Consider the following 24,999-nt stretch of genomic DNA (forward strand, 5'->3'; position numbering starts at 1 on the left):
GTAAATCTCCTCTGTAATCTCTCAATTTTGTTGACATCCTTCCTGTAATTAGGCGACCAAAATTGTACACCATACTCCAGAATTGGCCTCACCAATGCCTTATACAATTTTAACATTACATCCCAACTTCTATACTCAATGCTCTGATTTATTAAGGCCAGCACAACAAAAGCTTTCTTTACCACCCTATCTACATGAGATTCCACCTTCAGGGAACTGTGCACAGTTATTCCTAGATCCCTCTGTTCAACTACATTCCTCAAATCACTACCATTTACCATGTACGTCCTATTTTGATAGTGAAGATGGTTATCAAAAATTGCAGCGGGATCATAATCGGTTGGCCAGGAGGGCTGAGGAAAAGGATTAGTGTAGATGAGATGTTGGTCGGTGTGGACAAGTTGGGCAGAAGGACCTGTTTCCATGCTGTTTGACTCTATGACTCTATGTGGGAAAGATGCCCGTGTGCCTGAAAGGAGGCAGATGAACCTACCAGAAGGAGTCTCCCAAACCGTAACCACCTATCCATGTTCTCCAGAGGTTCTCCCTGACCCGCTGAGTTACTCCAGCAATTTGTGTCTTTTTGTGTAAACCAGTGTCTGTAGTTCCTTGTCTCTACTTCCAGTTTAGCGCCATGTGCTCAATGGTTAACTGTTCCAGAGGGGCTCCATCGTCTATCCATTCCCTTCCCTGGTGCTACCTAGTCACAAAGATATACAGCGTGGAAACAGGCCTTCGGCCCAACTTGCCCATAATGACAAGCCTGTCCCATCTACACTAGTCCCGCCTGCTTGCATTTGGCCCATATCCCAATAAACCTGTCCTATCCATGTACCTTCTAAATGTTTCTTAAACATTTTGATTGTCTCTGCCTCCTCTACCTCCTCCGGCAGCTCGTTTCATACAACCATCACTCTTTGCGTAAATAGGTTACCTCTCAGGTTCTTATTAAATCTTTGCCCCCTCACCTTAAACCTGTATCTTCTAGTTCTCGATTCTATTCTGGGCAAGAGACTCCGTGCTTCTGCCCGATCTATTCTTCCCATGATTTTGTATACCTCTATAAGATCACCCCTCATCCTCCTGCTCTCTAAGGAATAGAGTTTCAGCCTGCTGAACCTCTTCCTATAGCTCAGGCCCTCGAGTTTTGGCAACGTAAATCTTTTTCTGCTCCCTTTCCAGCTTGAAACCTGACCTGTTGAATTCCTCCAGCACCTTGTATTATGCTTATGGTTAAAGTAGTTGGTTCCTAACTGCTTCCACCATTCAAAATCAATTAAGGTATGACAGTAAATGTGACCCTTGCCAGTAACAGTCTTTCAAATCAGTAAAATAAATATTCCTGCTTCAAGATTGATACTGCCATATTTATTTAATCCACTGAATTGACTTCCATTGTTGCTGTAGTGGGAATTGAACTCATATCTCCGGATAAATAGTTCAAGCTTCCAAAAACCAGTGCAGCAATTTTACTTATTGATGGAATTTCCCAATAGCACAATTGAAATGAAGCATTGCACAGACTGCAACTGTTAAACGATTGGCCATAGACTTTTGCCTCTCATTGGAAACGGTTCAACTACAGAATGGCATGGTGGCGCAGTGGTAGAGTTGCTGCCTTACAGTGCCAGAGACCTGGGTTCAATCCCGACTCTGGGTGCTGTCTGTATGGATTGTATACGTTCTCCCCTGTGACCGCGTGAGTTTTCTCTGGGTGACCATATAGGAGCAGAATTAGGCCATTCAGTTTACTCCGCCATTCAATCATGGCTGATCTATATATCCTTCTCAGCCCCATTTTCCTGCCTCCTCCCCTTTACCTTTGACACCTTTACTAATCAAGAATCTATCAATTGCTGCTCCGGTTTCCTCCCAGACTCTGACGACGTGCAGGTTTGCTGGTTAATTTGCTTCTGTGCTGCCGGATAGAATGCTGGAGAGAGCAGAGAGAAGATTTACGAGGATGTTGACGATTCGAGGTCCTGAGTTTCACGGAGAGGTTGGGCTGGTTGGGCCTTTGTTCTTTAGAGTGCAGGAGGCTGATGAGTAATCTTACAGAGATGTGTCAATTGCTGGTTCTGTTAGTGTGTCCCTCATCCTGCAAAATGAAAAAAAAGATAAGGAAAAGATATCTATCAATTATGACCTGGAGTCTGTAAGACCTTTAGACTTATCGACTTAGAGATGCAGCGTTGATAACAGGCCCCTCGACCCCGGTCCAAGCTAACCAGCGATCACCGTTCACCATCGCTATTCTACACACGAGGGACAATTTACAATTTTACAGAAGCCAAATAACCGATAAACCTGTACGAATTTGGAAAGTGGGAGGAAACCGGAGCACCCAGTGAAAACTCATGTGGTCACAGAGAGAATTTACAAACTCTGTAAAGACAGCAGCCATGGTCAGGATCAAACATGTGCCTCTGGGTCTGTAAGGCAGCAACTCTACCGCTGCGCCACCATGTTGCCCTTACCTGTCAAGTTAAGGCTTAACTTCCTGTTAACTCCCTGTTGATGATCCTTTCCTGTCACCCTTCTCTGAGATATGAAGCCCTGCACTTATTTATGAGGATGTTACTGGGACTCAAAGGCCTGAGCTATAGAGAGAGGTTGGGCAGGCTTGTACTCTATTCCTTGGAGCGCAAGAGGCTGTGGGGTGATCTTATAGAGTTGTATAAAGTCATGAGGGGAATAGATAGGGTGAATAGTCTTCTTGCGCAGAAATAGGAGAATCAAGAACCAGAACCGGAGGACAGGGGTTTAAGATGAGTGGGGAAAGATTTAGGGGAAAGACCCGAGGGCCAACTTTTTTGCACAGATGATGGTAGGTATATGGAACAAGCTGCCAAGAGCAGTAGTTGAGGCAGATGAGGCAGTATATAGATACAGAACGTTCTTTGTTGTTTATTATGGGTTATACAGAGTATGTTTACATATCTGTTGTGCTGCTACAAGTAAGAATTTCATTGTTCTGTTTTGGGACATAAGATGATAAAACACTCTTCAGTCTTAACTCTTGACTACTATAACAACATTTAAAAGACATTTGGATAGGTACAAGGATAGGAAAGGTTTAGAGGGATGAGGACCAAAAGCAGGCAGTTGGGACTAACGTAGAAGGAGTGTGTTGGCCGGCGTGGGCAAGTTAGGCTGAAGGGCCTGTTCCTGTGCTGTATGGCTCTATGACTCGGGTGATTAACTGCTAACCAACCTTACCAATCACTGAGTTATTCCAGCAGCTGTGTAGGACAGAATGGCAGATGCTGTTTTACACTGAAGATAGACACAAAATGCTGGAGTAACTCAGCGTGACAAGCAGCAACTCTGAGGAGAAGGAATGGGTGACCTTTCAGGTCGAGACCCTTCTTCAGACTGCTGAAGAGGTCTCAACCCGAAACATCACCCATTCCTCCTCTCCAGAGATGCCGCCTGTCCCGCTGAGTTACTCCAGCATGTTGTGCCAATTCCAGGAGCTGGTTGACTAATGAGACTGATGCCCAGGGCCTCAGTGTTAATTAAACCAGTGAAAAGACACTACTTAAAAAAACAAACATGGGATTAATCAGATACTGTGCAAGTGATCCATCTCAGACCTTGCGTAAGATCAATATCCTGACGTTTCTGGAATTGGTAATGATCAGTGGCTGATCGAACCCTGTCTGTATTTCCCTCAGGCTCTGGACTACGAGAGCAAAAGGTGGTTTAGCCTCAGGGTGCAGGCAATCAACAAACACATCGATCCGAGGTTTCTGCAGCTGGGACCGTTTAAAGATGTGACCAACGTGAAGATCAGTGTGCTGGATGTGGACGAGCCACCACTATTTCTCTCTCCCACCTACACCTTCAGGGTTCAGGAGAATCGAGAGCCCGGAGCCCCTGTGGGAAAGGTCTCCGCCAGGGACCCTGATGCAGCAAGCAATTCAATCAGGTTGGTGATGCTTGAAACTGTGCATCTGATTGCCAATTCCATCAAGCAGTGCAGAAACTCCCCTATCAGTACTGATTACAAGAGTTTCTGCTGTCTCTCTGACAACAGAGAGGAAATTGCACACTTAAACCTTGCTATCTCCTTTCTTATAAAAAGTCAACACAATGTCAATGGTAGGACAGAATAGATGAGGAGCTAAGCCAGCGACTATTATTAGTTTCCATTATCTTTTCACTTAATTCTTAACAGAATTCAAAAGTTTACATTGGAAGTGTTTTGACTTGCAAAGTGTAGAAACAAGGAACTGCAGATGCTGGTTAACAGCATGTTAACAAAGTGCTGGAGTAACTCGGTGGTTCAGGCAGCTTCCCCGTACCACTGTGCTGCCCTTACTAGAAAGATTAAACGAGAACTTACCGTTTGAAGTTTGATCTTTATTTTATGGGAAGCTGCAGGTACAATCAGCATCATACTGCTGGCAAATCAAACAGCCTCAATCGGTGAAGCACATTGTCAACAAATGCCATATAGACAGCACCCATAGTCACAATCGAACACGGGTCTCAGGCACTGTAAGGCAGCAACTCTACCGCTGCACCACCCTGCCACCCTAAACTAAGTTGTAGCCTTCATCCAAAGGAAGAGGTTTGCTGAGCTTGTATGCTTTTGGAGAGTTTGTTTATTCATTTGTAGGTGAATTCACACTGCAAAGTTCAAACGGTTTCAAATGATGTAGTTTGCTTCTTTATAAATTGTGCAGGTATTCCATCGATCGTGGGACAGGCATGGACAGTACTTTCCACATTGATGCCTTCAATGGCACCATCACAACCTCCCAATCCCTGGACCGAGAGGAGGTCGCCTGGTACAATTTATCCATCTTGGCTGCAGAAGTAGGTAAGTCCATACAAAACAACACCAGACACTTGCAGGGGAAAGTCAGCAGGTCAGGTACATTAGTACTTTACAGATACGGGGAACAATCTCCAAACATCTGATACAATTGTGCGGCATGGTGGCGCAGCAGTAGAGTTGCTGCCTTACAGAGCCAGAGACCCGGGTTCAATCCTGAACTACGGGTGCTGTCTTTGTGGAATTTGTACATTCTCCCTGTGTCACATGGGTTTTCTCCGGTAAGCTAGAGGTTTCTGTAAAGAAGTGTTATCGACACACTGTGACTTTACTTCTTTATTACATTCATACTGTGGCATTATAGAGAGCACTGGCTGTACGTGGTCTGTCACGGGAACTAGAGAGCGATATGTGGGTGGGGAGGTTGTAATTATACTTGTGATATGGGGAGTGGTTAGTAGTGATGAGGTAACTATATTAAGGGTCACATGCATATGTCATCTACATCCTTCCCCTTGGAAACAAAGTAGTGACAGGGTGACCACGTCTCATGCGCTGACAATCAATTTAGTAGAAATGGTTAAGCAAAATCGCCATAGCGGACAGGCGGCTTGACAACACGTCCCGACCGGGTTCGCATCTCGCCATCTCCCCTCCCTGCAGGAACAAGTGGAGGCAGTATGGCGGCAGGTGCAGACGGCTGCACTGGAACAGGTGAGCCGGGTGGGGACGGAGAAGACAAGGGCAGAAGGGCATGAGGGGATGTGGGACTCGCAGAGGACTGCGCGCGGGCAGGTGAGGGAGGGTGAACTGGAGGAGGAGCGGATAGATAGAGCTGTGAGGGTAGAGACCGTGGCATGCGAGGAGTGATGGGCCAAGCACCACCTGGAAGCTGAAATTTCAGCGGGGGAGCAAAAGGATCTGCTGGTGGTGGTCGCGGCACGTTGACAAGCCGCAGATGTTGGCGGGACCGGCGGTAGATGGTTCCTGCATGGTCGACGAGATAGGACCGAGGCGACCCAGCAGTGGCGACTATGGTAGCGAGCCGGGAGTGATCGGTGGGGGTCTGCATGCGGACAACTTGACCGGGGAAAAGGCATGGCAGTGGGCGGCAGGACTTGTCATGGGAGCGTTTCTGAACATCGCGCTTAAAGGCGATGTGCTCCTGAACAGCAGCGGGATTGAGGATAGAGGGGACGAGTGTGCGCTGGGCCACCGGGATCGGAGGTCTGGTAGTGCAAGACATGAGCCGCTGAGCAGGGGAGCCCATGGCAAGGTCACGGGATATGTTGCGAAGGTTGAGGAGGGCTAGAAAGAAATCAGAGTTAGACAAATGACATTGTTCCAGTAAGTTCTTTGCACTGCGAACGGCGCGCTCGGCCAGACCGTTGCTTTGCGGGTACTCAGGGCTGCTGGTGTAGTGGCGGAAGTTCCAGCTGGTTGCGAAAGACCGAAACTCGGAGCTCGTGAATTGGCTGCCGTTGTCCGACTGCAGGCTGGCCGAGGTGCCAAAGGTAGAGAAATGGCGGCGCAGCTTTTCGACAACGGCCGAAGAGGTGAAGGAATGCAGCTGGTTCAACCTCGAACCAGTTGGAGTAGGAGTCGACTAGTACCAGGAAGTGTTTGCCTCGCCACTCGAAAATGTCAGTAGCTACCGCCATCCAGGGCAGTTCGGGTGCAGGCTGCTGCAGAAGCGGCTGTCGTTGCTGGTGGGGGGCGAGGCTGTTGCAGGTGGAACATGAAGAGACCCTCTCCCGGATGTATTGAGCCATACCACGCCAGTAGAACTGGCTCTGGGCATGAGGCAAGGTGGCTTCGGCTCCAGGATGACTGTTATGAGCGGCCTGAAAATAGTGGTCGTGCAGAGCAGCAGGCACTACTACCTTGTGTCCTTTCACAATCACGCCGTCGTGGAGTACGAGCTCATCACGGACCAGGAAGTAGGGAACGGCGCCAGCTGGCAGAGCGGAATGACGGACGGGCCAGCCCTGCTGGATGATGGCAGCAAGCTGTTGCAGGGCAGGATCATCGGCAGTGTGCTGGACCAGGGACTTCATCTGCTGTGAAGGGACAATATTGACATTGAGCACCATCAGGTCAGACATTTCATGGGGGTGGCGATCGGTGGATGTTAGCGGGGCGTGGGATAGGATGTCGGCCACGAACATGTCTTTGCCTTTCCGGAAAACGACTTTGAAAGTGAAATGCTGGAGCTGCAGCATCATGCGCTGCAGGTGGGATGAGACAACATGGATCGACTTGTTGAGGATGGTGACAAGCGGCTGGTGATCTGTTTCAATGTGTTGCAGAGTATATAGTCCTCGAATTTGAAGAAGGCAAACACCACGGCCAGTAGCTCCTTCTCAATCTGTGCGTAGCGCTGTTCGGCAGGGGTCATGGTACGGGACGCGTAGGAGACTGGCAATTGCAGGCCGTCATGGAGCTGTAGACAAGCGGCACCGAGCCCGAACTGAGAGGCGTCGCAGGTGATAATAATGGGACGTGGCAGGTCAAAGAATTTGAGTGTGGGGGTACTGATCAGCTTGGACTTAAGGATGTCGAAAGCTTTTTGATGTTGAGGGAACCAAGCCCAGGCTGTGTCCTTCTTTATCAAATCCCTCAGGGGTGCGCTGAGCTCGCTGAGGTTGGGGATGAACTTCCCCAGGTAGTTTACCATGCCCAGGAAACATTGCAGGCTGGGCACATCAGTGGGTGATGACATCTCGGAGATGGCAGCCATTTTCTGTGGGTCGGGTTTCAGCCCTGAGGCTGTGAATACGTGTCCAACATATGTGACCTCGGGGACGGGGAATCGGTACTTCTTGGGGTTGAGTTTCAAGTTGATCTTCCTGGCCCGGTCTAGGACTTGGCGGAGGTTGAAATGAGGTGTTCAGCGGCATCCTTACCGTAGACCAGGATGTCGTCAACGATGATGGCACACGGTAGACCGGCAAACAGCTGCTCCATTGTCCATTGGAACACCTCGCTGGCAGAGTTGATTCCGAATGGCATTCGGAGGAACTTAAATCTGCCGAAGAAGGTGCTGAAAGTTGTCAGGTTGGAGGAATGCTCGTCAAGCGGTATCTGCCAGAAGGAGCTCTTGGCATCGAGGACAGAAAAGATTGTGGCCGGACCAACCTGCGCAGCGACGTCCTCTACTGTTCTCATGGGGTAGTGCGGGCGTTTGATGGCAAGGTTTAGGTCTTTGGGGTTGATGCAAATGCGTATTTCGCTTTTGTTCTTTCTCGCGGCAACAACCATAGTGGAGACCCACCTGGTGGGTTCGCTGACCGCCTTTAGGATGCCCATTTTTACCATGCTGTGCAGTGTCGATTCTACTTTGTCCCTCATGGCGAAGGAGACACGGTGTGGCGCTCGGACCACTGGCACGACCTTGCGGTCGACGACAATCTTGTAATAATAATAATAATAATAATCTTTATTTATATAGCACTTTTCAACAAAACCAGTATTTGAACCAAAGTGCTTTACAGAGATTGATTAAATTAATTGAACAGATCAAATGTCAATAAATCCATAAAAACAAAAAAAGAGAAAAAAGACACAGCACAGTACACTATAGAAATCAACAAGAAACGTCCCCCCACAGCAGAATTCACTGTGAGGGAAGGCACTAAAATTATCCAGTTCTCCCCCTCATAGTCCACCCGAGGTCGGGGTCTATATGTGGCCTCCTCAGCCAACTCGATGTTCTCAGGCCCTCTGCCGCGAAGCCGGATCATCGCCGTCGGGTGAACGATTTTTCAGCGGCCTGGACTGAAGCGGCCGCTTCCTCCCTGAAGACTGCAGTGTCCAAAGTTCTCAGGCCGCGCTGGCCGGACCGCTGACACTGGCGAACTCGGACACCAGGCCCCGCGGTGTTGAAATCCAGTGCCGCCCGCCCGCGGCTGGACGCTCTGCAGCCGCAGCACAGCGATGTTCCCAGTGCTCCGGAGCTTACCCGAAGGCGACCCGGTAAGGCATCGCCCGCTCCACGTTGGTGTTGGTGTCCCAGCATCTGTACCGCCGGCGAAGCCCCGCAGTCCCGGCAGGAAACGCCGCTCCAGCGCTGCTCCAGCTCGACGGTAGGCCGCACAGAGAGGACGAAGAAGCGGTTTGGAAGAAAACCGCTTCTCCGACCAGGTAGGACTGGGATTTAAACAGTTTCCCCCTTCCCCCCCCCCCAACCACCACATAAAAGAAGACTTCCAACTAAGGACTAAAAATAAAAATAAAAAAGGGAGAAAGGACGGACTGCAGGAGGAGCGGCCATACACGACGGCGCATCACCCCCGCAGTCCGCCATCTTGTAGTTGTAGGGCAGCTTGCCCAGCTCATCATCAAAGCGGTCAGGATATTCAACCAACGGGTCCATTAGGGCTTGCACCTTGTGGATGTCACGGTGGGAAGAGACCAGGCCCAGGTCCTGGCATGCGTGGTTGCCCAACAGGGTAACGCAGTTGGAATCGAGAAGATAGAAAGTGAGGGGCCGAGAGGTGTCCAGCATCTTGCAGGGCAGAGTTGCCTTTCCCACAGGAACAAGAACCCCTCCCCCGAAAACATGCAAAGTAGAGCGATCAGAAGTAACTTGCTCATTAGTCCTAATCTTTTTGAAGAGGATTGTTGACATAACATTTGCAACTGCTCCGGTATCTAACTTAGCGGTGACGGTCGAGTTATTCACAGTTACATGAACTGAAGGGTCTGTTATCACTGCAGGTGCATCCAACACAGAAAAAATGCTGGTCTCCCCCTGAGAGGACCCAGATTCAGATACAGGGAAATCGTCGAGATGGTACTGGGAACCGAGCTCGCTATCTGTTTGCTCCAAGTAGTTTAACATACGCCTTGGAGCAGCAGGTGGCTTCCCACGGGAATAGCAGGCAGCAGAAAATGGTTGAGTTTCTTGCAGTAATTGCACGTTTTGCCCAAAGCAGGGCATACATTGTACTGATGAGTGGCAAAGTTACAATTGGGGCACCTTTGCTGGGAACATCCCCTGGGAGCAGTGTCGGACCTCGGGGGTCGTGGCGGGGTAGGGTTCTGTCGAGGGTGGGTAACACCGGCAAAGTTAATGTCCTGATCAGCCGGTGGCACTGCCGTAGTGACGGCTTCGGCTAAACGGCAGGCATGCATAGCCTCGTTGAAAGACAGGTCAGGCTTGCGCAAAGGTTCAGTCCTTAGCTTTTCATCGCAGAGACCGTAAACCAGAAGGTCCCTGGTCAGCTCCTCAGGGGACAGCGTCTCAAGGCAGCACCGTCTGGCCAGGTGTCGCAGCGCAGCAACATAGTTTTCAGCAGATTCACCAGGGCACTGACGCCGCCCGAACAGTTTGAAATGTTCTAAAATGCAATTAGTTGGAATGTCGCAAATCGCGGTAAACTTAGCCAATAAACCTACCGGGTCCCGAACAGATTCACCCACACCATAGACGAAGAAGTCTGACCGAGCCAGGACATCGGGACCAGCCAGGTTAAGAAGTAGAGAAGCTTGGACGGCCGGAGTAGCGGCAGGATGAGCGATTGTGACATAATGGTCAAAGTCACGTCTAAAGACATCCCATCGATGGGCAATGTCTGCATCGAAAACGAGCACATCGGGTTTGCAGCAAGAATTGGCCATAACGAGGAAACAAGGAGGGGGTAACAGAAAACTGGGTCAAAATTAAATTAAAAAAAAAAAAAAAAAAAAAAAACAATAAACATGAGGCGCAAGTGGTAAGAGTTTTGACACCGTGTAACGAAGTGTTATCGACACACTGTGACTTTACTTCTTTATTACATTCACACTGTGGCATTACAGAGAGCACTGGCTGTACGTGGTCTGTCACGGGAACTAGAGAGCGATATGTGGGTGGGGATGTTGTAATTATACTTGTGATATGGGGAGTGGTTAGTAGTGATGAGGTAACTATATTCAGGGCCACGTGCATATGTCATCCACAGTTTCCTCCCACATTCCAAACATGTAGAGGTTTGTGGGTTCATTGACTTCAGTAAAATTGTAAATTGAGTGAGGATAGTGTGAAGTCATTTACGCTACAGGCCGGTAGTGACTGACGCGCGACGGTCTGGCGCGTCATCACCCGCCATCATGCGCCTTCAAATATTTTATCTGCTCTGCTAGAATTAGTCAGTGCAAAAACAGGAAAGCTGACTATTATCTAAATGGTGGCCGACTAGGAAAAGGGGAGATGCAGCGAGACCTGGGTGTCATGGTACACCAGTCATTGAAAGTAGGCATGCAGGTGCAGTAGGCAGTGAAGAAAGTGAATGGTATGTTAGCTTTCATAGCAAAAGGATTTGAGTATAGGAGCAGGAAGGTTCTACTGCAGTTGTACAGGGTCTTGGTGAGACCACACCTGCAGTATTGCGTACAGTTTTGGTCTCCAAATCTGAGGAAGGACATTATTGCCATAGAGGGAGTGCAGAGAAGGTTCACCAGACTGATTCCTGGGATGTCAGGACTGTCTTATGAAGAAAGACTGGATAGACTTGGTTTACACTCTCTAGAATTTAGGAGATTGAGAGGGGATCTTATAGAAACTTACAAAATTCTTAAGGGGTTGGACAGGCTAGATGCAGGAAGATTGCTCCCGATGTTGGGGAAGTCCAGGACAAGGGGTCACAGCTTAAGGATAAGGGGGAAATCCTTTAAAACCGAGATGAGAAGAACTTTTTTCACACAGAGAGTGGTGAATCTCTGGAACTCTCTGCCACAGAGGGTAGTCGAGGCCAGTTCATTGGCTATATTTAAGAGGGAGTTAGATGTGGCCCTTGTGGCTAACGGGATCAGATGGTATTGGAGAGAAGGCAGGTATGGGATACTGAGTTGGATGATCAGCCATGATCATATTGAATGGCGGTGCAGGCTCGAAGAGCCGAATGGCCTAATCCTGCACCTAATTTCTATGTTTCTATGTATCCCGTACCGCCATTGTGAAAAGGACCCATTTACTCCTACTCTTTGCTTCCTGTTTGCCAGCCAGTTCTCTATCCACATCAATACTGAACCCCCAATGCTGTGTGCTTTAAGTTTGTATACTAATCTCTCATGTGGGACCTTGTCGAAAGCCTTCTGGAAGTCCAGATACACCACATCCACCGGTTCTCCCCTATCCACGCTACTAGTTACATCCTCGAAAAATTCTATGAGATTCGTCAGACATGATTTACCTTTTGTAAATCCATGCTGACTTTGTCCAATGATTTCACCACTTTCCAAATGTGCTGCTATCCCATCTTTAATAACTGACTCTAGCAGTTTCCCCACTACCGATGTTAGACTAACTGGTCTGTAAATCCCCGTTTTCTCTCTCCCTCCCTTCTTAAAAAGTGGGGTTACATTTGCTACCCGCCAATCCTCAGGAACTACTCCAGAATCGAAAGAGTTTTGAAAGATTATTACTAATGCATCCACTATTTCTGGAGCTACTTCCTTTAGTACTCTGGGATGCAGCCTATCTGGCCCTGGGGATTTATCGGCCTTTAATCCATTCAATTTTCCCAACACCACTTCCTGGCTAACCTGGATTTCACTCAATTCCTCCAACTCCTTTGACCCGCGGTCCACTGCTATTTCCGGCAGATTATTTATGTCCTCCTTAGTGAAGACGGAACCAAAGTAGTTATTCTATTGGTCCGCCATATCCTTGTTTCCCATGATCATCTCACCTGTTTCTGACTGCAAGGGGCCTACATTTGTTTTAACTAATCTCTTTCTTTTCACATATCTATAAAAACGTTTGCAGTCAGTTTTTATGTTCCCTGCCAGTTTTCTTTCATAATCTATTTTTCCTTTCCTAATTAAGCCCCTTGTCCTCCTCTGCTGGTCTCTGAATTTCTCCCAGTCCTCCGGTATGCTGCTTTTTCTGGCTAATTTGTATGCATCATCCTTCGCTTTGATACTATCCCTGATTTCCCTTGTTATCCATGGATGTACTACCTTCCCTGATTTATTCTTTTGCCAAACTGGGATGAACAATTTTTGTAGTTCATGCATGCAGTCTTTAAATGTCTTCCATTGCATATCCCTTTTTAGAATTAATTGCCAGTCAATCATGGCCAATTCACGTCTCATACCCTCAAAGTTACCTTTCTTTAAGTTCAGAACCATTGCTTCTGAATTAACAATGTCACTCTCCATCCTAATGAAGAACTCAACCATATTATGGTCACTCTTGCCCAAGGGGGGCACGTACAACAAGACTGCTAACTAACCATTTCTCATTACTCAATGCAATAGCCTGCTCTCTCGTTGGTTCCTCTACATGTTGATTTAGATAACTATCCCGCATACATTCCAAGAAATCCTCTTCCTCAGCACCAATTTGATTCACCCAATCTATATGTAGATTGAAGTCACCTATTATAACTGTTTTGCCTTTGTCGCGCGCATGTCTAATTTCCTGTTTGATACCATCACCAACTTCACTACCACTGTTAGGTGGCCTGTACACAACACCCACCAGCGTTTTCTGCCCATTAGTGTTTCGCAGCTCTACCCATACCGATTCCACATCCTCCAAACTAATGTCCTTCTTTTCCATTGCGTTAATCTCCTCTCTAATCAGCAACGCTAGCCCACCTCCTTTTCCTTTCTCTCTATCCCTCCTGAATATTGAATATCCCTGAATGTTCTGCTCCCAGCCTTGGTCACCCTGGAGCCATGTCTCTGTGATCCCAACTATATCATAGTCATTAATAGCTATCTGCACATTCAACTCACCCACCTTATTACGAATGCTCCTTGCATTGAGACACAAAGCCTTCAGGCTTGTTTTAAAAAAATATATATATATTTTGTTTTGTTTATTTTATTAGAAGTTAATACAGTACAAAACAGTACAGTGGAACCTAATTTCAGGTGCCAACTATGTCATACCGTAATCCATTCTATGTACAACCTCTAGTTTTATGTTATGAAAAGGAAGTAAGCAAGACAAGAAAAAGAAAACAATAGAAAGAGGAAAAAGTGGAAAAATAGATGGTAGAGAATAGAAAAACGTGAAGTGTGTATATAAAAAATAAAAAAGAAAAATAAAAAGTGGAAAGTAGAAATAGAAGAGAAGGCCCCTTAAAAGAGAATTTTTCAAATCTGTATTCGGAGATGTAGATCTATCCACGTCATGAACTGAAATCAGCAATCTTTACGGTACCGCTGCATCACATGATTCCAAAAAGTCAATGAAAGGAGACCAACTTCTTAAGAATTGGTCATATTTATCTATTAGTCGGAGTCTCATTTCTTCAAGGCGTGCTATGTCCATCATATTACTAATCCACATGTTAACAGTTGGTATGGTTGTATTTTTCCAAAATTTAAGTATCAATTTCTTTCCAATTATTAACCCATAATTAAAAAAAACATTTTGGTCTTTATTTAAATTGGTATCTTCTCCTATTATTCTAAATATAATCCATTCTGTTTTGGGTTCTATTCTTGACTTGAAAAGCTTTGTAAATATATCAAATATATCACTCCAAAATCTTTGTACATCCTACAAATGAATGTGTTATATTAGCGTTTTGAAACAAACATTTATCGCATCTGGGAGAGACGTTTGGATAAAATGTATTCAACCTCGTTTTTGAATAATATAGTCTATGTAATAATTTGAATTTAATTAAATTATGTCTTGCATTAATAGAACAGTTATGTGTATTCATCAAATACTTTTCCCATCTATCCTTCGAGATCTTTATCATTAGCTCATGTTCCCAATCTTCCCTTAGTGCTTCTGTTGAGGGTGATTCTCTATTTAATATATTATTATAAAAGTATGATATTAATTTTTGTGAATCAGCCTTAATATTCATTGCTTCTTCTAAAGGGTCTAAAAATATAGTTTGAAATCTATGTGTATATTTCTTCATAAAGTCACATACCTGTATACATTTAACATATTGTTATCCTTCAATTTAAATTTTAATTTTAATTGTTGAAATGATAACAGTTTGCCCACCTCATACATATCCCTTACTTGATATGTGTTGTCGATGAGAGAAGGTTTGAATGTGGGGTTGTTCAATAGTGGGGTTTCCTTCAGGCTTGTTTTTACAACACTCTTACCCCTTATATAATTATGTTGAAAAGTGTCCCTTTTTGATTTTTGACCTGGTTTTGTCTGCCTGCCACTTTTACTTTTCACCTTGCTACCTATTGCTGCTACCCTTATTTTACACCCCTCTGTCTCTACGCTCACACATTTAAGAAACCCTTTCCCTTTAATTCCATCCTCCACTATCCCATTCGACACCCCACCCCCCTTATTCTGTTTAAAACCACCCGTGTAGCAGTGGCAATCCTGCCTGCCAGAATGCTGGTCCCACACCTGTTAAGATGCAATCCGTCCCTTTTGTACAGTTCCCCCTTATCCCAAAACAGATCCCAGTGATCTAAGAATCTAAATCCCTGCCCCGAGCACCAGTTCCTCAGCCACACGTTCAGGTCCCGTATCTCCCTGGTCCTGCTCTCACCAGCACGAGGAACTGGAAGCAAACCGGAGATAACAACCCTGGAGGTCCTGCTTTTCAGCATTTTTCCGAGCTCTCTAAAGTCACGCTGCAGAATATTCATCCCCTTCTTTCCGACATCGTTTGTGCCGACATGCACAACCACTTCCGGATGTTCACCTTCGCCCTTGAGGATTTTCTGCACTCTGTCCGTGACATCCTGGATCCTGGCACCGGGAAGGCAGCACACCATCCTCGCATCCCGTCTGTTGCCGCAGAAACCCCTGTCCGTACCTCTCACAATGGAGTCTCCCACTACAATGGCGTTGCCTGCCTTAGGCCTTTTTGGTTTTGGCTCAACAGCCCTATTCGCATCGCAAGCCAGTCCGCCGCTCAGTGTAAACACGTCTTCTGTCCCAACAGCTTCTAAGTGGGTGAACCTGTTCACAAGAGGTACACCACCCGGGGACGTTGGCATTCCATGCTTCCCTCCCTTTCTCACTGTCTCCCACCTTCTCTCTTCCAGTACGTTAGGTGTAACAATCGTACTGTAGGACTTGTCGAGGAACGACTACGTTTCTCAGACGAACCGGAGGTCATCCACTTGCTTCTCCAGTTCCCCAACACGGCCCTTCAGGAGCTCTACCTGGATGCACTTCTCGCATTTGTAGCAGCCAGAGGCACTGGCGGTGTCCTTGACCTCCCACATACTGCAAGCATCGCACTAAATCAGCTTGCCTGTCATCTCCTTCTTTCGTCTCTACCTCTCAAGCGTATAGTGTGTGGTCTCATCTCCTCTCCTCCTTGCCAAAGACTCACATTTTACTCACAGGGCACTTCCCTCACAAGGGCGCTCTCTCACTGCCGCTCCCTAAGAGCCGTCTTGCTTAAATTGACTGATAAATTGCCTGATTTACCAATTTACAAACCAAATTCCTCAGTTTTCAACTGTTTTCCCGGCACTGACTCACTTCTCTACTCCCACTTGGGCTAGAGCCAATCAGTCGTATCTCTTGCTAATCTCCTGCTGCTGTTGCTCCCAAATCTACAGCAGTTCTGAGTAAAGTCAGCCTGTGCTTGGCCTCTACTTTTCAACTGTTTTCATCCCTCTCTTCTCTCCTCCCACTTGGGCTAGAGCCAATCAGTCGTATCTCTTGCTAATCTCCTGCTGCTGTTGCTCCCAAATCTACAGCAGTTCTGAGTAAAGTCTGCCGGTGATACCGAGTTGGATGATCAGCCATGTTCATATTGAATGGCGGTGCAGGCTCGAAGGGCCGAATGGCCTACTCCTGCACCTAATTTCTATGTTTCTATGTTTCCATTAACATCATTTGTTAAGTGAAACATTGATAAAATTATTGTTTGCTGGGAAAATTAATTTACTTTTAAACTTTCTGAAATACTCCCAACAAACACAAAATTGTATTCCATTATAGCAGTTTGAGGGTTTGAACCCAGCTTAAGAATTAGTTTGCAATTTTTCTTTAAATGGTGTAAGTAAAATTGTTGGTGGTTATTTAAAAAAAAAACTAATTTGGTTACTAGTGTTCTTTTAGGATATAAAATCTGCAATCCTGACCTGGATATTAACTTTTGAAACATCCTTAACTGAGGATTTTTCAAAAATACTTATTAAGGTGTTACTCTGAAGGCATTACTCTGAGAGCATTGATGATTGCGGCGTAATTATTTTCTCATTGTGGCCGACTGCGTATGGGCGGCGCACGACGGCGCATGGTCACGCACGGTGACGTAATCATGCGTCACCATGCACTACACATGCGAGGTCAGGACGTCAGCGTGCGACCGCAGTACGTCCATGTGCGTAAGCGATACGCCACGCCGGTGGTGCACGAAGATTTCGTACAGCACAAAATCCTGGAGCATCGCGCGATACCACGCTCAACTTCGTACTCCTCCACGCCTCTCCATGCGCTTGCCCCACGCTACCCACACGCTACCTGTGCATCAAAACGTGCCAACTACATTTTTGGAAGTCGCGTAAATGGCATGCAAATGACGGCCAAGTTGGACAGGCCCTTTAGTGTGCGGGTATCGCTGGTCGGCACTAAATAATATTGCCCGACGTAAAAAAATTAGGGCGATTGTATCTGATGATAGAGATCCCTTTTTTTATACCTTTAAACTTTAGAGTGGAAACAGGCCCTTTGACTTACAGAGTACATGCCAACCAGTGATCCTCACCCACCAACACTATCCCACACACACGAAGGACAATTTACAATTTTACCAACCCAATTAACCTACAAATCTGTATGTTCTTAAAATGTGTGAGGAAGCCGGAGCTCCCGGTGAAAACTCATGCAAATCACAGGTAAAATGTACAGACTCCGTACAGACAACACCTTTAGTGAGGATTGAACCCGGGTCTCTGGCGCTGTAAGGCAGCAACTCTACCGCTGTGCCACCGTGCCACCCTAAAAGCTTTTCTACAAAAGTTCTACAAATAGCTTTTTCAAATTATCATAATCGTAATTTATTAGCCAATTATGTTTTGCGATATATACGAGGAATTTGGTTTGCCAAACAGTCATACTAAAAAAGCAACAAGCCACACAACTACATAAAAATTAGACATAAACATCCACCACAGCGGCTCCTCTACGTCCCCCACTGTGATAGAAGGCAATAAAGTCTTATCTTCTTTCCTCCTCTCCTCCCGGGGTCGGGGGAGTCGAACCATCAGCAGCGGCGATCAAGCTCCCACATCGGGGCAGTCTAAACTCCCACATCGGGGCGGTCAAAACTCCTGCGGCTTGGAGTTTCCAAAGTCGGCCGCTAACCAGAGACTGCGAGTTTCACAATGTTAAGGTTCCCGCAGGTTGGAGCACCAAAGGCCGACCCCTGGCAAAGGGATCGCCCACTCCATAATGTTTAAGTCCGCATGCTCCGCGGTTTCGAAGCACTGGAAGCCCCAAACAACAGGTCGCCAGCTCCACGATGTTAGGTCTCATCACAGGGGAAAAGTCGCATCTCTGTCAAGGTAAGAGATAAGAAAAGTTTCCCCCACCACCCCCCACAAATACAAAACTAAAGGTAAACTAAAATATACATTTTACAACAAACTAAACTCACAAAGAAGGAAAAGACAAAGACAGATCATTGGTGAGGCAGCCATTGTGCGACTCCCCCTGATGGTATGAATTTGAAGTTTGAATAAGTTTATTGGCCAAGTATTCACATACAATGAATTTGCCTTGGTGCTCCGCCCGCAAGTGACAACATGACATACGGTGACTGTTAAGAATGATACATAAAACATTACACATTAGTATCATTTAGCAATTGCTTCTTTAATAAATGTCAGCAAATGGCAGACTGGGTAATATAGTCAAATTGAATGGTTATACTTTGACAAAGATACACAGGTATAGTAAACACCTACTATATTATCTGCTGCTTTATTTTATTTATTTTTTTGTTTATTTTTATTTATCAAGGTGATTCAGAGAAGGTTACCTCCGTCTTGGTGCAAATCGGCGTCCTGGATAAGAATGATCACCCTCCCGTGTTTCCCATTCCCTACGAAACGTTTGTATGTGAAAATGCAAAGTACGGACAGGTAGGAGGTGCCAAGAATTGTGAGGTTGTACCTGTTGCAATGAAGTTGATGCAAGCGTCAGATTGTGAGGTTTTTTGCACTTGGTCATGATATAAGTTCATGTCAAAGGAACAGAATTAGGCCATTCAGCCATCGAGTTTAGTCTGCCAATCGATCATGGCTGATCTATCTTTCCATCTCAACCCCATACTGCTGCCTTCTCCCCAAAACTCTTGTCACCCTTACTAATCAAGAATCTGTCAATATCTGCCTTTAAAATACCCATTGACTTGGTCTCCGCAGCCGTCTGAGGCAATGAATTCCACAGGTTTACAACGCTCCGGCTAAAGAATTTCCTCCTCATCTCCTTTCTAAAGGTACGTGCTCTCTGGTCGTAGACACTCCCACTAGTGGAAACATGCTCTCCGCATTCACTCTATCCAGGCCTTTCACTATTTGGTAAGTTTCAATGAGATTACCCCTCATCCTTCTAGACTCCAACAAATAGAGGCCCGGTGCTGTCAAATGATCATCGTGCATTAACCCAATCATCCCCTGGACATCAGTGCCCATCATTAATTGTTCCATGGCCAGTGAAATCGGTTTGGCCTTTGTGTATTTTGGGCATAGAGTCACACTAAACTAAGAGATACAGCATAGAAACAGGCCATTCAGCCCACGACAACCATCAATCATCCCTTCCCATCAGTTCTATCCTATCCCACTTTCGCATCCACTCCCTACTCACTAGTTTAGTTTAGTTTATTATTGTCGCATGTATCGAGGTGCAGTGAAAAGCTTTTTGTTGCATGCTCTCCAGTCAACACAACAATTACACATTATTACAAAAGAGCCGTCCACAGTGTACAGTTACAGGATAAAGAGAATAACATTCAGTGCAAGAACACGTCCAATGAAATCCAATTAAAGATAATCCAAGGGTCTCCAATGAGGTTACTCAGGGCTGCTCTCTAGTCGGTGATAGGATTGTTCAGTTGTCTGGTAGCAAGAAGTAAGAGGTATAGAAGTGTGAAAAACTCACCTCCAGATTCAGTTTCTTCCAAGCTGTTATCAGGCAACTGAGCCATCCAACCAACAACTAGAGAGCAGTCCTGAGCTACCATCTATCGCATTGGAGACCCTCGGACTACCTTTGATTGGACTTCACTGGACTTTACTTTGCACTAAACACTATTCACGTTATTCCCTCTATCATGTATATGTACACTGTGGATGGCTCGACTGTCTTTTCGGCTGACTAGTTAGCACAAAACTAAGCTGTTCCCTGTACCTCGGTGCACATGACAATAAACTAAACTAAACTTTCCACTTATCACCATTGGTTTCTGTTCCTCACCACTTCACCATCTGCCCTTTCCTCTCCTGCCCTCTGCTCCTTCCAATCACACCACAGACCACCACGCTCCCCCTGACCAAAGGGATCGATCGTCTGTTTGAACATTTTGCAAGCTGTGCATTTTATTCTTAAAGCAAATGGAAGAAAAATCTAACATTTTCCAAGGTTAATGTTTTAAGACAGGCAAGCAGATTTATCGTTTTTTAAAAAATACTTGTCCAGTTCGGTCCCCTGAGCCGTTTTTCTTGATCACTTTTTATTGGTTAAAGCTGAAAAATTTCATCACGAGTTATCATGTATCATTTGTTGAAGAGAATCCTATAAATGATCCAGGGCAATAAAATAAGCCCAGAAACTGCAGCATTTTGTGTCTATCTTCCGTGTAAATCAGCATCTGCCGTTCCTTCCTGCACTAAAAGGGAGCAACAGGAATGAAGTGAGGCTCCACTGTGATTAGTTTGTGTTGAGTTTATTGTCACGTGTACCGAGGTACAGTGAAAAGCTTTTGATGCGTGATAACCAGACAGTGGAAAGACTATACATGATTACAATTGAGCCGTCCACAGTGTACAGCGGAATGATAAAGGGAATAATGTTTAGTGCCATAAGCAAGGTAAAGTGCAAGTCCAGTAAAGGCTGATTACAGACTGTCTGAGGGTCTCCAGTGAGGTAGATAGTAGCTCAGGTAGTGAGTTCCACCCCTCATGGAGCGACATAATTTTGTGATTTGAAATGAAGAACCAGAGGACATGGGTTTAAGGTGAGAGGAGAAAAATTTAATACGTACCTGAGGAGTACGTTTTTCACACAAAGGGTGGTGTGTTTATGAAATGAGCTGCCAGAGGAGATAGTTGATGCAGATACTATAACCAACATTCAAAAGACATTTGGACAGGTACATGGGTAGGACAGGGTTAGAGGGATATGAGCCAAATGCAGGCACATGCGACAAGTGTAGATAGGGCATGTTTGTCGACGTGGGCAAATTGGGCCTATTTCCAATATTTCCAGATTATGACTATGACTCTATAAGGAGTGTAGGAAGGAACTGCACAGAAGATGGACACAAAGTGCTGAAGTATCTCAGCGGGTCAGGCAGCATCTCTGGAGACAAGGAGTAGGTGATGTTTCGAGTTGGAACCCTTCATCAGATGCATGGTTAAGTGTAAGAGGTGTAGGTGTACACTTAGAGTAATAAGGATGGAAAAAAGACAAGATGAGATAGTTTTGGTAGATTAGGTAAAGGAAAGTTGGGCCGAAGGGCCTGTTTTCAAGCAGTATGACTCCTTGACCATTTTCCTCCTCCTACCTCCTCCGCCAACCCTTCTACCCTCTTCTCATGGGAATCTGTTCTTGTTGTTGACCTTGTTTCAGGCCGCTGACCTTATTGTCCTTGATCCCAGCCACTCATGACTTTACACAACGAGAATTAACCTCCCCCCCTCCCACCCACCCCCGTCTCCACAGACTGCGCTTTTTTTCCTCTTTTTTTCTTCCATCCTTAGGGGCTGGTTTGACGACAGGTTTGTTGATTAATTGTCTTCAATAAAGGTTGTAAATTTTCCCTAGTGTTCTGGATAATGCTAGTGTACGGGGTGATTGCTGGTCAGCATGGACTCGGTGGGCCAAACTCTAAACACAGCAACTCTAAAATCTAAAGTGTAGGATAGAACTACTGTGGGAGGAAACCAGAGCACCCAAAGAAAACCCACGTGGTCACAGGGAGATCATACAAGCTCCATATAGACAGCACCTGAGGCCAGGATTGAACCCGGGTCTCTAGTGCTGTGAGGCAGCAATTCTACTGCTGCGCCACTGTGCTACCCCTAAATTTGAATTCTGGTAACTGGAACGATCTACCAGAGAAAGCTATATAAGCCGATACGACTTTTAAAAGACATATGGGAGGGCAGTTATATGGACAGGAGGTATTTAAACAACTATAGGGAAAATGAGGGCAAATGGGACTAGCACAGAATGCCAACTTTGCCAGCATGAACAAAGTGGGCTGAAGGCCCTGTTCCCGTGCTGAACAGCTTCATGACTCGATGTTCCAGGCTACTTCCTCGTGGCATGTAAAGAGCAAAAAGAAGACCCAAGGAATTGCTGATGCAAGGTGCTGGAGTAACTCAACAGGTTAGGAAGCCTCTCTGGGGAACATGGATAGGCGGTTTCAAGTCGGGACCATTCTTTGGGATGCCCGATTACAGGAAAGATGTGGAGGCTTTGGAAGAGTGCAGGGGAGGCGTAACAAAATGCTGCCTGGTTTGGGGAAAATTGTCTATTGTCTATTGTTTCAGCTGCAGGGAGTTGGATTTACTTCAAAGTTTCAAAGGTCAGTTTGGCACGTGTACCAATTAAGGTACAATGAAATTCGACGGTTTGTTTTCTCTGAAACGTCGGAGGTTGAGGGCAGACCAGATAGAAGTACTTAAATGAGTATGTGAGGCATAGATAGGGTAGACAGTCGTAAACCTTTTTCTCAGGGTGGAAATGACTAATATGACAGGGCATCGTTATAAGGTGAGAGTGAGAACATTTAATGGAGGTATGTGGGATATGTTTTTTACACAGAGAGCAGTGGGTCCTGGAAAGCATTGCCAAGGGTGGTGGTGGCTACAATAGTTCCATTTAAGAGGCTTTTAGACAGGCACATAGAAATGGAGGCATATGGAGCATGTATAGGCAGATTTTTTTTGATCTTGTCTTCTCTATCTTTCAGTCTGAAGAAGTGTTCTGACCCGAAACATCACCTGTTCCTTTTCTCCAGAGATGCTGCCTGAGCCGCTGAATTACTCCAGCATTTTTTGGCTAGCTAGGCATCATGTTCGGCACAAACATTGTGGGCCGAAGGGCCTGTTTCTGTGCTGTACTGTTCTGTTCAGACCCTTGTTCTCCAGAGGAGTCTGAAGAAGGCTCCTAACCTGAAACGTCACCTATCCATGTCCTCCAGAGATGGTACCTGACCTGTTGAGTTACTCCTGCCTTTGTGTTCTAGAGGGGAAGGTGAGCGTACCGAATAGTGAAAGGCCTGGGTAGAATGGCTGTGGAAAGGATGTTTCCACTAATGGGAAGATGTAGCACCTGAGGCCACAGCCTCAGAATAAAAGAACATACTTTTAGAAAGATGATGAGTAATTTCTTCAGAGTGTGGTGAATTTGTGGAATTTTACTTCGGAGTGACGTGAGTGACTACGTGAAGAACCCCGCCATGACGCATGCATGTCATATCACTTTCACGCTTGCGAAACAACAGGCGGGGTGGAGCGTTCCCCCGCAGCGGTAAGTTTGAAACCGCGACCTGCAGGTAAGTGATTTACTCTGCGGTAGTGTTTGTCCCCGCGCTGTTTTTACACAGGGGGGGGGGGGGAAGCTGGACAAAATAGTGTCCACAAGTGCTGCGAGTGAAGCTGGCTGGGGAGGACCGCAAAGTTGCGGGAGCCAGCAGCAGCTGAAGGCACAAGCCCCGTAAGGGATCAGCTGTGCGGATTTCTGATCCCGCGCCGTCCAGAACACCACGGCCAGGCGGGAGACTATTCAGAATGGGGCCGTCGACTTTTGACAAGTCGATAACGGCAGGAGGCGGGGTGGAACGACGTTCCCGCGTAGCGACAATTTAAACCAGGACCTGCAGGTAAGAACTGCGATCTTTTTGTGTTTTCCCATGCTGATTACAGGTGGAGAAGACAAGGTCTGCGACAAAGCTGGTGACGGAGGACCGCGGAGCAGCGGGCAGCCAGCGGCACTCGGATCACTGATAGTGGGATCAGCTGTGCCCGATGTCGCCCCCGCACCGGCCAGATCCACGCGGCCGGGCAGTAAGGCTAGACACAAAAACAAACAAGGTCGTGGACTCAGAGGAGTCCGACTTTGAACAACCGTGGGTGGCCAGCGACCGAGAGCGCTGGAGCCGGATGGAGCGGTGTGTGGAGTATTTGCTCCAACGTGACAGACTCCGGGAGATGGAGTCGGGTCACTGTGGGCCCTATGATAAACCCACAGCAGTACCTCTTGAAGGGCTGAACAGTGCTTCTACCTCATCAGAGGGGAGCACTACGGGTCAGTTCTGGGCTAACCTGGAAGAGGGGTCCACAGAAGGAAAGACAAGTGTGCAGGGGGTGCAGGAACGAGAGAACCTACTGGACTAATAAAAGGGACTCCAACAAAAACCCACTACAGCCAAAGACAGCACCCCTACGCACCCACCAGCAGAACTGGTGAAAGCTCGAAGGCCCGGCACCCAAAACATGAGTCTTTTTTAGGCCATGGCCCAGGCCGGCCTTCGTGGAAGATGCGGGGACCTCCAACGCCAACCATACCGAAAATCCAGACACCAGCGCAACAACAGCAGCGAAGAACCTACCAAAAGAAGTAAACCTGCCACTGGTAACTATGGAGGGGTCTGGTTCCCTACAAAACACAGGGAGCATGGAGGTTGGGGGGAGATTACACTCTTTTCTGAATGCATGGAGCATGTTAACAACCAATACTTACATCTTAAGCAGTATCTGATAAAGAAAAATCAAAAGCGCAAGCTGAACGTGGAGCGGCTTTACGTAAAAGGTGTAATTGAGAAAACTCAACACGAACCATTAGAATTTGTGTCCAATATATTTACCAAAAACAAAAAAGATGGTGGTTGTCGCATCATCATAGATCTGACCAAATTGAATACATTTGTACAATAATTCACTTCAAAATGGAAACCTTTGTTACTGCTAAACAATTAATTTCCAAAGGTTACTTCATGGCCAGCATCAATTTAAAAGATGCTTACTATTAAGTGCCTATACGAGGTGACCACAGATGGTACTTAAAATTCAACTGGATGGGACAGCGCTGG

General features: G+C 46.4%; 1 protein-coding gene across 1 annotated transcript in view; it reads left to right on the top strand.

Annotated features, from left to right (window-relative positions):
• LOC129696445 (cadherin-7-like) overlaps positions 1-24,999 on the top strand; it is a 114,033-nt gene that overhangs the window by 76,269 nt on the left and 12,765 nt on the right. Inside the window, exons 7-9 of the mRNA XM_055634341.1 lie at positions 3,678-3,931; positions 4,692-4,828; positions 18,699-18,820. Of these exons, the coding sequence (XP_055490316.1) occupies positions 3,678-3,931; positions 4,692-4,828; positions 18,699-18,820 (513 nt within the window). The remainder of the gene's footprint in view (positions 1-3,677; positions 3,932-4,691; positions 4,829-18,698; positions 18,821-24,999) is intronic.

Source organism: Leucoraja erinacea, chromosome 4 (genome assembly GCF_028641065.1).
Source record: "Leucoraja erinacea ecotype New England chromosome 4, Leri_hhj_1, whole genome shotgun sequence".
NCBI lineage: Eukaryota > Metazoa > Chordata > Chondrichthyes > Rajiformes > Rajidae > Leucoraja > Leucoraja erinaceus.